The sequence below is a fragment of the Bacillus rossius genome, chromosome 10, assembly GCF_032445375.1.
Source record: "Bacillus rossius redtenbacheri isolate Brsri chromosome 10, Brsri_v3, whole genome shotgun sequence".
Lineage (NCBI taxonomy): Eukaryota > Metazoa > Arthropoda > Insecta > Phasmatodea > Bacillidae > Bacillus > Bacillus rossius.
In genome coordinates, this window is record NC_086337.1 from 1,442,676 (window position 1) to 1,457,885 (window position 15,210).

The 15,210-nt window shown below is 56.7% G+C and overlaps 1 protein-coding gene across 1 annotated transcript; it reads right to left on the reverse strand.

Annotated features, from left to right (window-relative positions):
- Positions 1–849: 849 nt before the first annotated feature.
- On the reverse strand, positions 850–14,272 carry LOC134535681 (nascent polypeptide-associated complex subunit alpha, muscle-specific form-like). The gene is made up of 4 exons (XM_063374876.1): positions 13,881–14,272; positions 13,543–13,778; positions 11,867–11,983; positions 850–959 (listed from the first exon to the last, which is right to left on the reverse strand). The coding sequence occupies exons 1-4, from the start codon at positions 14,270–14,272 to the stop codon at positions 850–852; spliced, it is 855 nt and encodes a 284-aa protein (XP_063230946.1).
- Positions 14,273–15,210: the final 938 nt, after the last annotated feature.

Here is a 15,210-nt window from a genome sequence, read left to right on the forward strand (position 1 = left end):
GCGGGGGTGTTGTCTTGGTCGGGGCAGCGGGGGTGACCTGTTGGTCGGGCAGCAGGGTCAAACTCTTGGTCGTTACAGCTAGGGTTACCATTTGGTTGGTTAGCGGGGATGACTTCTAGGTCGGGGCAATGGGGGTGACCGCTCGATCAGGTCAGCGTGGGTGTCCACATGGTCGGGGCAGCTTGGGTGACCACTAGGCCAGTGCCTGCGTGTGACCGCTTGGTGGGGCAGCTGGGGTGATCGCTTGGTCGAGTAAGCGGGGGTGACCGCATGGTCGGGGAAAATGAGTCATCCTCTTGGTCGGTTGCAGCGGGGGTGACTACTTTTCTGGGTAGCTGGGCGACTGCATTTTCGGGGCAGCTGGGGCGACCGCTTGGTCGAGGCAGGGGGGTGACCACTTGGTCGCATTAGCTGATTTAACCACTTAGTCAGGGAAGCTGGGGTAACTACTTGGTAAAAGCAGGTGGGGTAACTGCTTCGTCGGGGCAATGCAGGCGACTTTTTGGACAGGGCAGCTGGGGCGGTGAGCTTGGTCGCGGATGCTGGTGTTACCACTTAGTCAGGAAGCTGGTGTTACCACTTGGTCAGAGCAGGTGTGGTGGCTGCTTGGTCGGGGCAATGGAGGCGAACTCTTGGTCATGGCAGCTGGGTTGGCTGCTTGGTCGAGGCAGCAGGAATAATCACTTGCTCGAGGCAACTGAGGCGACCTTTTGGTCGTGGAAGTGGGGGTACCACTTTTCTAGGGCAGCTGATGCGACTGCATTTTCGGGACAGCAGGTTGACCACTAGGTCGGGATAGCGGGGTGACCACTTTGTAGAGGTAGCAGGGATGACCACTTGGTAGGGGCATCAGGGGTAAATGCTTGCTCTGGTGCTCTGGGCAGCTTTGGTCACCGCTTGGTCGGGGTAGCTGGGGTGACAGCATGGTCGGGGCAGCAGTGGTGACCACTTGGTCTTCGCTGCAAGGCCGACCACTTAGTCGGGGTAGCTGGGTCGACCTCTTGGTCGAGACAAGGAGGAGACCACTCTGTCGTGGTTTCAGGGGTGATTTCTTTGTCGGGGCAGCTGGTTTACAGCTTGGACAGGGCAGCTGGGGTGACTGCTTGATCTGAGTAGCTGGGGTTATTACTTAGTCAGGGAAGCTAGTGTTACCACTTGGTCGGAGGATCTGGGGAGCCTGCTTGGACAGGGCAACTGAAACAACCTCCTGGTTGAGGCAGTGGGGGTGACTGCTTGGTCGGGGAAGCTTAGGTTATCACTTAGTCAGGGAAGCTGTGGTTACTACTTGGTTGGGGAAGTGGGGCTCTTGGTCGGGACAGCTATGTGTACCACTTAGTCAAGGAAACGGGGGTTACCACTTGGTCGGAGCAGCTGGGGTGCCCTCTGAATCGGGGCAGCTTGGGTGATAGCGATTATGGGGTTGGGGAGGTGACTGCTTGATCTGGGAACTGAGGTGACCTCTTGTTCGGGGCAACCGGGTTGACCACTTGGTTGGGGCAGCTGGGGTGATCTCTTGGTCGAGGCAGCTTTGTTGATGGCTTGGTAAGTGCAGCAGGTGTATTGTCATGGTCGGTGCAGTGGACTTGAATCCTTGGTAGAGGCAGCGGTCTAGTCTCTTAGTCGGTACAACAAGGGTACAACAAACTACTTGGTCGGGTTGATGGAATGACCTCCTGGTTGGGGCAGTGGGGGTGATGTGTTAGTTAAGACAGCCAGAGTGACTGCTTGGTCAGGGCAGCGTGAGTTTACTGCTTGGTCTTGGCAGCTGGGTTGATCACTTGGTCGGTGTAGCTGGGGTGACCCTTTGGTCGGGGCAGTGGGAGTGATAGCTTGGTCAAGTCAGCGGGGGTGACTGCTTGGTTGGGGCTGCTGGGGTATCGCTTGGTCGGGACAGCCGGTTCGACCTTATGGTAGGGTTAGCTGGGTTGACCGCTTGGTCCAGGAAGCGGGGTTGACCACTTGTGCAGGGAACTGAGTTGACCTCATGGTGGGGCATCTGGGGTGGCCACTTGATCGCGGCAGCAGGGTTGATCTCTTTGCCCGGTAAGCGGGGGTGACTTCAAAGTTGGGCCAGCGATTATTACCACATGGTCGGGTCAGCTGGGTGCCAGCTTGGTCGGTTCTGTGGTGGTGCCTGCTTGATCGGGGCACTTTGGTTGTTCGCTTGGTCGAGGCAGCGGGGGTGACTGCTTTGTCGGGGCAGATGGGGTGATCGTTTGTACAGGGCAGCTATGGTGACCACTTGGTTGGGACTGCTGGTGTGACCGCTTGGTCTGGGCAATTTGTGACAGCTAGGTTGTGGCTGCGGGGGTTACTGCTTAGTCGAGGCAGCTTTGTTGACCTCTTTTTCGAGGCAGCTGGGGTGAACGCTTGGACGGGGCAACTAAAGCGATTTTTTGTTCGGGGCAGCTGGGGTGACCACTTGGTCAGGGTAACAGGGTTGATCGCTTGGTTGGTGCAGTTTGGGTAACAGCTTGTTTGGGCCTGCAGGGAACACTGCATGGTAGGAGCAGCTGGGGTGACCGCTTGGTTGGGGTAGTGGGGATGACAGCTTGGTCGGGGATGCTTGGGTTACCACTTGGTCAGTGAAGCTGGGGTTACCACTTGGTCGGGGCAGCTGGACTAACATCTTGGTTGGTACTGCCAGGGCGACTGCATGGTCGGGGTAGTTTGGGTGAATGCTTGGTCGGGCAGTGGGGATGACCTCTAATTCGGGCATTCAAGGGTGATTACTTTCCTGGGCAGCTTGGGTAACCGCTTGGATGGGCCTGCGGAGGTGACAGCTTGGACGGGGCTGAGGGGTGACCCCTTTGTTTAGGAAGCAGGTAGTCTTCGCTCTGTCTGGGCAGGGCAGCTGGGGCTAACTCTTGGTCGGGGCAGCTGGGGTGACCACATGTTTGGGGCACATGGGTGTGCTCTTGGTCAGGGCAGCATGGGTGACTTTTGGTCGTGGCAGCTGGCTTTACCACTTAGTCAGGGAAACTGGGGATACCACTTGGTCAGAGCAGCTAGGGTGACTGCTGGGTCAGGGCAAGATGGGTTACCTCATGTTCGTGGCAGGGGGGGGGGGGTAACCTCTTGGTCGGGGCAGCAGACTTAACCGCATAGTCGGGCAAGCGGTGTGACTGCTAGGTAGGGGCAGCTTTGCTGACCGCTTGATAGGGGCAGCAGGGATGACCACTTTGTAAAGACATCGGGGGTTAATGCTTTTTCTGGGCAGCTTGGTTGACAGCTTGTTTGGGGTAGCTTGGTTGACCGCTTTATTGGGGTAGAAGGGGTGACCGCTTGGTCATGGCAGCAGGGATGACCACTTGATCGGGGCAGTGACTACAAGGTCGGGGCAGTTGGTGTGGTTGCTTGGTCGGGGAAACTGGTTTGACCTCTTGGTTAGGGCAATTAGGTTGACATCTTGGTCGGGGCAGCTGAGGAGACTGCTTTGTCGGTGCAGCCAGTACAACCTCTTGGTTATAGAAAACTGGGGTGACCACTTGGTCCAGACCGCTTAGTCGAGGAACTGAGACGACCTCTTGGTTGGGGCAGCTGGGGTGACCACTTGTTTGGGGCATAGATGATGACAGCTTGGTCGGGGCAGTGGGGTGAAAGCTTGGTCGGGGCAGGTGGGGCGACAGCTTAGTTGGGGCAACTGAGGCAACCTTTTAGTCGGGGAAGCTGGGGTGACCACTTGTTCGGGGAAGTGAGGCAACCTCTTGGTCAGGGCAGATGGGGTGACCACTTGTTCGAGCAGCGAGGATGACCGCTTGGTCGGGGCAGCGGGGTGAAGGCTTGGTCGGGGCAGGTGGGGTGACAGCATGGTCGGGGCAACTGAGGCGACCTTTTAGTCAGGGAAGCCGGGGTGACCACTTGTTCGAGCAGCGAGGATGACCGCTTGGTCGGGGCAGCGGGGTGAAGGCTTGGTCGGGGCAGGTGGGGCAACAGCTTGGTCGGGGCAACTGAGGGTACTGAGGCAACCTCTTTTCGGGGAAGTAGGGGTGATAGCTTTGGTCTAGGCAGTTGGGATGCCCACTCTTTTGGGGCAACGAAAGCAACAACTTCGTCGGGGCAGGTGGGGTGACCACTTTGTCGGGGCAGCAGGTTTGATTGCTTTGTCGGGGTAGCTAATGTGACAACTTGGTAGGGTCAGCGAGGGTGACCACTTGGTCGGGAAAATGGGGGTGACCGCTTGGATGAGGCAGCTGGGGTGACGGCTTGGTAAGGGGAGTGGAGGTGACCAAATGGTCGGGGAAGATGGGGTTACCACTTGGTCGGAGGAGCTTAGGTTGCCGCTTGGTCGGGGCAACTGGACGACCCCTTGGTCGGGGCAGCTGGGGTGACTGCTTAGTCGAGGCAGCTTTGTTGACCTCTCGATCGAGGCAGCGATGGTGACCGCTTGGATAGGGCAAATAAAGCGATTTTTTGTTAGTGCAGCTGGGGTGACCACTTGGTCAGGGTAGCAGGGTTGATAGCTTGTTCGGGGACGATTGGGTGACCACTTGGTTGGGGCAGCTGGACTGACATCGTTGCCAGGTCTGCCAGGGTGAGTGCATGGTCGGGGTATTTTGGGTAAAGGCCAGGTCGGGCAGCTGGGATGACCGCTAATTCGGGCATGCAGGGGTGAACTCTTGGTCTGGGCAGCTTGGGTAACCACTTGGTCGGGCCTGAGTGTTGACAGCTTGGACAGGGCTGTAAGGTGATCCCTTTGACTGGGAAGCAGGTAGTCACCGCTCAGTCTGGGCAGGGGTTTACCACTTTTCAGGGCAACTGGGGCTAAGTCTTGTTCGGGGCAGCTGAGGTGACTGCATGGTCGGGGCACTTGGTGACCTCTTGGTCGGGGAAATAGGGATGACCTATTGGTCGGGACAGTGGGGGTGACCCCTTGTCGGTGCAGCTGGGGTGACAGCTTGGTCGGGGCAACTGAGGCGACCTTTTAGTTGGGGAAGCTGTGGTGACCGCTTGGTCGGGGCAGCGGGGTGAACTCTTGGTCGGGGTTTGTGGGGCGACAGCTTGGTCGAGGCAACTGAGGCGACCTTTTAGTCGGGGAAGCTGTTTTGACCGCTTGGTCGAGTAACTGAGGCGACTTCTTGGTCGGGGCAGCTGGGGTGACCACTTGTTCGGGGCTTTGGGGTATACCTCTTAGTCCGGGCAGCAGGGGTCACTTAAAGGATGGGCCAGCGGGTTGACTGCATGGTCGGGTCAGCTGGGGTGACAGCTTGGTCGGGGCAGCAGGGGTGATCGCTGGTCGGAGCAGATCGCATTACTGCTTGGTTGGGGTAGGATGGGTGATTGCTTGGTCGGGGCAACAGGGGTGACCACTTGGTAGGGTCAGCTGGGGTGACCACTCAGTCAAAGCATATTAGTCGACCTCTTGGTCGCCGCAAGGGGGATGACTGCTTGGTCGGGACAGCTGGGATGACTGCTGGATTGGTGCAAGTTGGTGGATATTTTGGTCGAGTCAAACAGGCGACCTTATGGTTGGAGTATAAGGCTTGATCGCATGGTTAGGGCTGCTGGTTAGACTGCTTTGTTGTGGCAGCTGGGGTGACCACTTCGTCGGGATATCTGGTTTGACCTCTTGGTCGTGATAGCTGGGGTGAAAGCTTGGTCAAGGCAACGGGTGTGACCAATGGTCGGAGCATTGGGGGTGACCACTAGGTCGGGGCAGCTGGGGTGACAATTTGGTCAAAGCAGCTGGGTGACCTCTTAGTCGCCGAAAGGGGGTTACTGCGTGGTCGTGGCAGCAGGGATGACCGCTTGTCCAGGGAAGCAGAGATGTCTGCTTGATCGAGGCAGCTGGGTCAACCTCTTGGTCCAGGCAAGGGGGAGACTGCTTGGTCGGGGTAGCTAAGGGAACGCTTATCCAGGGCAGCTGAGATGTCTGCTAGGTCGGGACAGGTGGGGTGACAACTTTTCTGGGGCAGTTGAGATGTCTGCTTAGTCTGGGCAGCTGGTGTGACCACTTGGTCGAGCCAGCTGGGGTGACAGCTACATCTGGGAGGTAAGGTGACTGCTTGGTCGGGGCAGTTGAGGTGACAGCTTGGTCTGCGCGGCGGGGTGACCGCTTGTTCGGGGTAGCTAATGTGACTGCTTGGTCGGGAAGCAGGGGTGACCACTTGGTCGGGGCAGTGGGTGTGACCACTTCTCGGGGCAGCTGGGTTTACCTCATGGTCGGGGAAATGGGGGTTACCACTTGGTCGATGCAGCTGGGGTGTCTGCTATGTAGGGGCAGCTGGGGTGATGGCTTGGTAGGGGCAGATTGGGTGACCGCTTTGTCGTGGCTGCAGGGAACACTGTATGGTAGGAGCTTCTGGGGTGACCACTTGGTCTTGGTAGTGGGAGTGACTGCTTGGTCGGGGAAGCTTGGGATACCACTTGGTCAGGCCTGCGGGGGGACAGCTTGGTCGGGGCTGCGGGAGTGACCGCTTTGTCGGGGAAGCAGGTAGTCACCGCTCGGTCTGGGCAGGTGTTGACCACTTGGTCGCGGATTTGGGTCTGACCGCTTAGGCTTGGCAGTGAGTGAGACTGCTTGGTCGGGGCAGCTAGTCGGATCCATGGTTGTGGCAGCAGGTGTGAACACTTTGTCTGGGCATCTTGGGTGACCGCTTGGTCGGGCCTGCAAAAGGTGACAGATTGGTTGGGGCTGCGGGGGTGTAACATTCGTAGGGGTACCATCGGAGACCGCTAGGTCGGGGCATTGGGAGTGACAGCTTGTTCAGGGCAGCGGGGGTGACCGCTTGGTCGGGGCAGCTAGGTCGACATCTTTTTCAGTGGTTGGGGCAGCATTATTGACAACATGGTCAGGGCAGCGATGTGATGGCTAGGTCGGGGCAGCATGTTTGCCCACTTAGTAGGGGCAGCAGGGATGAGCGCTTAGTAGGGGCATCGGGGGTGAATGCTTGTTCTGGGCAGCTTGGGTGACCGCTTGGTCGGGCCTGCAGGGGTGACAGCTTGGTTGTGGCTGCAAGGGTGTACGATTCGTAGGGGCAGCTGGGGGGAACAATAGGTCGGGGCAGCAGAGGTGACCTCTTGGTCGGGCAGCTGGGGTGACTGCTTGGTCGGGGCAGTGGGGGTACCACTTGTTAGGGGCAGCTAGGGTGTCCTCTTGAATGGAGCTACAGGGGTGTCCGCTGCATCAGGGCAGCTTGGGCGACCGCTTTGTCGGGGCAGCGGGGATGACCATGTTGTTGGTGTCACTGGGGTGACTGATTGGTCGAGGCAATGGGGTGACCTCTTGGTCGGGGAAAATGGTCGACTTTTAGGTCGTGGCAGCAGGATGACTGCTTTGTCGAGGCAGCAGGGGTGACCAGTTGTTCGGGGTAGCAGGGGTGACCACTCGGTCAGGGTCACTGAGGTGACCACTTGGTCGTGGCAGCTGGGTCGACCTCTTGTTCAGGGCAACAGGGTAGACCTCTTGGATGGGGTAGCCGGGGTGGCCACTTGGTTGGGGCAGCTGGAATAACCGCTTGGTCGGGGCAGTTGGTTAGACCTGTTGATCAAAGCAAGGGGGTGACCATTTGTACGGGGCAACTGAGGCGACAACATTGTCGGGGAAGCTGGGATGACCGCTTGGCTAGGGCAACTGGTTTGACTTCTTGGTCAGGGCAGCGAGGGTGACCTCTTGGTAGGGGAAGCTGGGGCGACATCTTGGTCGGAGCAATTGAGGGGACCTTTTATTCGGGGATGATGGGGTGACTGCTTGGTGGAGGCAGGGGGTGACCACTTGGTCCAGAAGCTGATGTTACCACTAAGTCAGGGGGGCTGGGGTAACCACTTGGTAAGAGCAGGTGGGGTGACTGCTTGGTTGGGGCAACTGAAGCGACCTCTTGGTAAGAGGATGCTGGGGCAGTGTGCTTGGTCGTGGAAGCTGGTGTTACCACTTAGTCAGGGAAGCCGTGTTAACACTTGTTCAGAGCAGGTGAGGTGACTGCTTGGTCGGGGCAGCTGTGGTGACCGCTTGGCCGAGGCAGCAGAGATAACCACTTTCTGGGGGACTGAGGCGACCTTTTGGTTGGGTCAGTGGGGTTACCAGTTTTCTGGGAAGGTGGGGCGACTGCTTGTTCGGGGCATTTGGGCTGACCACTTGGTTGATGCAGGGGGGATGACTACTGGCTCGGGGCAACTAAGGCGACCTCTAGGGTGGGGCAGCCATGGTGACAGTTTGGTTAGGTCTGTGATGGTGACTGCTTGGTCAGGGCAGTTGGGTTGTTGGCTTGGTCGAGGAAGCGGGGGTGACTGCTTTGTCGGGGCAGATGGCGTGAACGCTTGGTCAGGGCAGCTGGGGCTAACTCTTGGCCGGGGCAGCTGGAATTATTGTTTGGTTGGGGCAACTTTGTCGATGTCTTCGTCGGGGCAAACGGAGTGACTGCTTGGGCGGGGCAGCTTGGGTGACTGCTTGGTCGGAGCAACAGGATCGACCTCTTGGTCGGGGTAGCTGGGTTGACTGCTTGGTTTCGGAAGCAGGGGTGACCAGTTGTGCGGGAACTGAGTCGACCTCATGGTTGGGGCAGCTGGGGTGACAGCTTTGTCAACTCTGTGGGGGTGCCTGCTTGGTAGGGGCAGTTGGGTTGTTCACTTGGTCGAGGAAGTGGGGGTGACTGCTTTGTTGGGGCAGATGGGGTGATCGCTTGGTCGGGGCAGTTGGGGTGACTACTTGATCAGGACTGCTGGTGTGACCGCTGGTGGAAACAGTTAGTGTAACAGCTTGCTCGGGGCTGTGGGGGTGACTTCTTGGTCGGGGCATTTGGGGTGAATGCATGGTTGGGGCTGCAGTGGTGATGGCTTGGTTGGGGCAGCTGAGGTGATCGCTAGGTCGGGGCAGCTGGTGTGCAGGCTTCGTAATGGAAGCATGGTTGTTGTCTTGGTAGGGGCAGCAGAAGTGACCTGTTGGTCTGGGCAGCAGGGTCAACCTCTTTGTCATTACAGCTAGGTTATCACTTGGTCGGATAGTGGGGATGACTGCTTCGTCGGGGCAGTAGGGGTGACCACTCGGTCAGGTCAGCGTGGGTGTCCGCATAGTCGGGACAGCTTCTGTGACCTCTTGGTCGGGGCTGCGAGAGTGAATGCATGGTAATGGCAGCTGGATGACCACTTGGTCTGGGCAGCTTGGGTGGCCGCTTGTTCGGGGCAGCTGAGGATCCGCATGAATGGGGCTGCAGGGGTGTCTGTTGCATCGGGGTCGCTTGGACCACCGCTATGTCGAGGCAGCAGGTGTGACCACTTGGTCGGGGATCTTAGGTTGATCACATTGATGGGGCAACGTGGGTGAACTTGTGGTCAGGGTAACTGGGTGACCAATTGGTAGAGGTAACAGGGGTGACTGTTCGATCGGAGAAATTGGGCGAGTTCATGGTGGGGACAGCTGGGGTGACAGCTTGTTCTGGGCAGCTAGGTCGACCTTGTGGTCAAGTCAAAGAGGCGACTGCTTGGTCGGGGTTGAAGTGGTGACTACTTGGTCAGGGCAACGGAAGTGACCACTTGGTCGGGGCACTCTCGGTCGCTGCAAGGGGTGACTGATTGGTCGGGGGAGGGGCGACCGCTTGTCTGGGGCAGCTGGGTCAAACTTTTGGTCAAGTCAAAGAGGCGACCGTTTGGTCATGGTAGAATGGGTGATCGCTTGGTTGGGACAACTGGGTTGACTGCTTGGTCATGGTAGCTGGGGTGACAACTTTGTTGGGGCAGTGGGGTTGACTACTTGGTAAGGGTCACTGGGGTGACTGCATGGTTTAGGCAAGGGGAGACCACTGTTTGGGGCAACTGAGGCGACATCTTGCCCGGGGCAGCTGGGGTTACCACTTCATCAGGATAGCTGGTTTGACCTCTTGGTCATGGTAGCTGGGTTGACAGCTTGGTCGAGGCAGCGGGGGTGACCAATGGTCTGTGCAACTGGGGTGACTACTTGGTCGGGCAGTGGGAGTGACCACTTGGTCAGGTAAGCTAGGTCGACCTCTTGGTCGGGGATGTCCGTTTGGTCGAGGCAGCTGAGATGTCTGCTTGGTCGGGGCAGCTAGGTCATCCTCTTGGTCGAGGCAAGGTGGAGACTGCTTGGTCGTGGTAGCAAGGTTGACAGCTTGATTGATGTTGCAGGGAACACTACTTTGTCGGGGAAGCTGGGGTGACTTCTTGGTCGGGGCAGCTGGGGTGTCCGCTTGGTCGGGGAATCTGGGGTTAAAATTTTGTCAGGGAAGCTGGTATTACTACTTGGTCGGAGCAGCTGGGGTGACCACTTAGACAGGGCAACTGTGGTAACCTCTTGGCTGGAGCAGCTGGGCTGACCGCTTGTTCGGGGAAGTTGGGTTGAGCTCTTGATCAGGGCAGCAGGGGGATCACTTGGTCGGGACAACTGAATCGACCACTAGGTCGGGGCATCTGAGGTGACCGCTTGTTCGGGGAAGCTAGGTTGACCTCTTGATCAGGACATCGGTGGGACTGCTTGGTTAGGACAACTGAGGCGACCTCTAATCGGGGCAGTAAGGGTGACAGCTTTTTTCGAGGCATTGACCATGACCACTCTTTCGGGGCAACTGAATCGACAACTTGGTCGGGGCATTTGGGGTGACCACTTGGTCGGGTCAGTTGGGCTGACAGCTTGGTTGGGGAGGTTGGGGCGACTCCTTTGTCGGGGCAGTTGAGGTGACCACTTGGTCTGTGCTGCTGGAGTGATTGCTTGATCAAGGCAACTGGGATGATCGCTTGGTCGGGGAAACGGGGGTGACCGCTTGGTCGAGGCAGCTAGGGTGTCTGCATGGTCGGAGCAGCTGGGAGTCGGCTTGGTAAGCTGAATGGAGGTGACAGCTTGGTCGGGAAGATGGGGTTGCCAGTTTACATCAGGGAAACTGTGATTACCATGTGGTCGGAGAAGCTGGGGTGTCCGCTTTCACGGGGCAACTGGGCGACCTCTTGGTTGGGGCAGTTGGGTGACCGATTAGTCGAGGCAGCTTTGTTGACCTCTCGATCGAGGTATCTGGGGTGACCGCTTGTTCGGGGTAGCAGTGTTAATAGCTTGGTCGAGGCAGATTGGGTGACTGCTTGGTCGGGGATGCAGGGAACACTGCATGGTAGGAGTAGCTGGGGTGACGGCTTGGTCGGGGTAGTGGAAGTGACAGCTTGATATGGGAAGCTTGGGTTACCACTTGATCATGGAATTGGGGTTACCACTTGGTCGGGGCAGCTGGACTGACAGGTTGGTCGGGTTTGCCGGGGCGACTGCATGGTCTGGGCAGTTTAGGTGAATGCTTGGTCGAGCAATGTGGATGACAGCTTATTCGGGGCAGCAGGGATGAATACTTGGTCTGGGCAGCTTGGGTAACCGCATGGTCGTGCATGCGGGGGGACAGCTTGGTCGGGGTTGCGGGGGTGACCCTGTTATCGGGGAAGTGGGTTGTCACCGCTCGGTCTGGGCAGGGGTTGACTATTATGTCAGGGCAGCTGGGGCTAACGATTGGTCAAGTCAATTGGGGTGATGGCACGGTCGGGGCACCTGTGTGATCTCTTGGTCGGGGAAATATGGGTGACTGCTTTTTCATTGCAGCGGGGGTGACGTCTTGGTCGGGGCATCTGGGGTGACCTCAAGATCGGGCCATCGGGGTGACCGTTTGTTCAGGGCATCGGGGGGACCTTTTGTCGGGGCATCTGGGTTTACAACTTAGTCAGAGAAACTGGGGTGACTGCTTGGTCCAGGCAGTACAGTTGACCGCTTGGTCAGGGAACTGAAGCAGCCTCTTGGTCCGGGCAGCTGGGGTGACTGCTTGGTCGGGGCAGCAGTGGTGACCACATGGTCGGGACTGCTGGTATATCTGCTTGGTATGGGGCAGCTTGGGTGACCTCTTGGTCAGGGCTGCAGTATTGAATGCTTAGTCAGGGCAGCGGGGTTTACCACTTGGTGGGGGCAGCGGGGGTGAAGGCTTATTCAAGTCAGTAGGAGTGACCGCTTGGTCGGGGCAGCGGGACTTTCCGCTTGGTCGAGGTAGCTGTGGTGTCCTCTTGAACGGCGCTGCAGGGATATCCGCTGCGTCTGGGCAGGTTTGGCGACCGCTTTGTCGGGGCAGCGGGGTGACGATTGGTCAAATAACCGGGGTCGACCTCTTTGTCTTGGCAAGGGGTGACCACTTGGTTGGGTCAGCTGGGGTGTCCTCTTGAACGGGGTAGCTGAAGTGACCGCTAGGTCTGGGCAGTGGTGGTGACCACTGGTTCGGGGCAAGGGGGTGACTACTCGGTTGTGATTTAAGGGGTGATTGCTTGGTCGGGGCAGCTGAGTTTCAGCTTGGTCAGATCTGCAGGGAACACTACTTGGTCGGGGCAGCTGGGGTGAATACTTGGACATGGTAGCTGGGGTGACTGCTTGATCAGGGAAGCTGGGTTACCACTTAGATAGGGAAGCTAGTGTTACCACTTGGTTGGAAGAGCTGGGGTGACCTCTTGGACAGGGCAACTGAGGCGACCTCTTGGTCGGGAACAGCAGGAATGACTGCTTGGTCGGGGAAGCTTAGGTTACCACTTAGTCAGGGAAACTGGGGTTAATACTAGGTCGGGGAAGTGGGGTTTACCTCACGGACAGGGGAAGCTGGGTGTACCACTTAGTCAGGTAAACTTAGGTTACCACTTGTCGGAGCAGCTGGGGTGACACCTTGGTCGAGGCAGCGGGGGTGACAGGTCGGTCAAATCAGTGGGGTGACCGCTTGGTCGGGGCAAATTGGGTGACCTCTTGGTTGAGGCTGGGGGTTTACTGCTTGGTTGGGGCAGCTGGTATTACAACTTAGTCAGGACAACAAGTAGGACCGCTTGGTTGGGGCAGTGGGGGTGACGGCTTAGTCAGGGCAGCTGGAGTGACCGCTTGGTTAGGGCAGCGAGAGATACCGCTTGGTCTTGGCAGTTGGGGTGTCCGCTCTAACGGGTTTGCGGGGGTGTCCGATTTTTCGGGGCAGCTTGGGTGACCACTTGGTAGGGGCAGCTTGGGTGACCGCTTGGTCAGGGCAGCTTGGGTGATTGCTTGTCCGGGGCAGCTTGGGTGATAGATTGGTCATGGCAGCTAGGGTGACCACATGGTCGGGCAGCTGGGTCGAAATTTTGGTTGGGGAAACAGGTGTGACCACATGGTTGAGTAGCTGGGGTGTCTGCTTGTTCGGGGCAGCTGGTTCGACCTGTTGGTCGATACAAGGGGGAGACCGCTTGGTCGGAGTAGCAGGGGTGTTCGCTATGTCAGGGCAGGTGAGTTGACCGCTTGGTCATGTCAACAAGGGTGACCTCTTGGTCGGGGCAGTGAGGGTGACCACTTGGTGGGGACACTGGGGTGACTGCTTGGTCAAGGTAGCGGGGATGATCTCTTAGTTGGAGCAGCTGAGTTGACCTCTTAGTCGAGGCATCTGGGGTTACCACTTGGTCAGGGCAGCTGCATCGACCTCTTGGTCGAGGCAAGGGGGGTCACAGCTTGGTCGGGACAGCTGGTGTGACTGCTTGGTCAGGGCACCTGGGTCGATCTGTTGGTTGCAGTAGGGGGTTATCACATTGTCGAGGTAGCAGGTGTGATCAATTGGTCGAGGCAGGTGGGGAGACCGATATGTCGTTTCAGCTTGGGTGATCGTTTGGTCTGGGCAGCGGGGGTGAACACTTGGTCGGGGTCATATGGGTTACCGCTTGGTCGAGGTAGCTGGGTCGACCTCTTGTTCAGGGCAGCGGGGTAGACCTCTTGGTCAGGGCAGTCTTGGTGACCACTTGGTCGGGGCAGCTGGGATGACCTCTTGGTCGGGGCAGCTGGGGTGACCGCTTGGCAGGGGCAGTTGGATTTACCTCTTGGTCAGGGCAGCGAGGGTCACCTCTTGGTAGGGGAAGCTGGGGCTACAGCTTATTTGTGGCAACTGAGGCGACCTTTTAGTCGGGGAAGCTGGAGTTACCGCTTGGTGAAGGAAGCGGGGGTGAGCATTGTCAGGGAAACTGTGACAACCTCTGTGTTGGTTGCAGCCTGGGTGACCACTTTTACGGGTAGCTGGGGCGACTGCATGTTCGGGGAAGCTGGGATGACAGCTTTGTCGGGGCAGTTGGGTCGACCTATTGGTCTTTGCAAGGGGGTGACCTCTTGTATGGGGCAACTGAGGTGACAACATGGTCGGGGCAGCTGGGGTATCCGCTTGGCCGGGGCAATTGGTTTCACCTCTTGGTCAGGGCAGCGAGGGTGTCCTTTTGGTAGGGGAAACTGGGGTGACAGCTTGGTCATGGCAACTGCGGTGACCTTATAGTCGGGGAAGCTGGGGTGACCGTTTGGTGAAGGAAGCGGGGGTGACCGCATGGTCGGGGAAACTGAGACAACCTCTTGGTCGGTTGCAACAGGGGGCGACCTCTTTTCCGGATAGCTGGGGCAACTGCATGTTCGGGGCAGCTTGGGTGACTGCTAGGTTAAGACAGGGGGGTGACCACTTGGTCGCAGAAGCTGATGTTTCCACTGTAATGTTACTTGAAACTTTGTTACTGACTATTTAGTTGAAAAATGGTAAGTTAAATACTAATTCGTGAGCATTTATCTCGTGCTAATAATCTGGAATTTAGGCTGGGGCTTATAGAAAATATCAAGTGTCCTTTTCCATTAAAAGTCTTCAGTTCTAATTATTGCACATTTAAATTTTTGCATTAATTCACAGAGAGTTCCTAAGTACGATAAATACGAAACTGCATATATATGTATGTATGTGGCTAGCGTTATCAGTCGGAGTTCAAAAAAGGAATCTACACTGCTACCTCTGAGTTTACGGTGTCTTTTATTACAATTGAGGTTATCCTGTTATGAAATTTATTTTACTATTGAAATATTTTTAATTTCATACGGAACTAATTATTATCATAACCCGATTTGGACCTATTCGATGTACTGTCCGTAATTCATTGTCCAGCAGAATAACCAATAATTTATATATTATATTCGTAGATTTTGTAAGAATCCAATGAATATAAAATGCATGTAAGCAGTACTTACTCAGACATATTTTTTAAAATCATTTTCTTCCAATGAACAAATATATTTCATATCCATCAAACTTCACATATTACATTGTTTTTTCTTTTCACCAAAGACAAAATATCATAGCCTTCGACTATAGTAGACAATATGTTAGTATTGAAAAAAATAAACATAGATAAATATCAACAGTAATTACTAAAATAATGTCACAAATTAAAATATCATATCTGTACGGAAAAGTGTCAGTACACCACTAAGTCAGGAAAGCCGGG

Excerpts from the sequence above, each read along its gene's own strand:
- LOC134535681 (XM_063374876.1), bottom strand. The coding sequence starts at position 14,272 with ATGCGGTCACCCCCGCTTCCTTCACCAAACGGTCACCCCAGCTTCCCC. Across the intron at positions 13,779-13,880 it reads CCCGCTTCCTTCACCAAGCG|AGGTAAATCCAACTGCCCCT; the intron begins GTAACTCCAGCT and ends GCCCTGACCAAG. Across the intron at positions 960-11,866 it reads CCCGCTGCCCCCACCAAGTG|CGAAGACCAAGTGGTCACCA; the intron begins GTAAACCCCGCT and ends TCGGCCTTGCAG.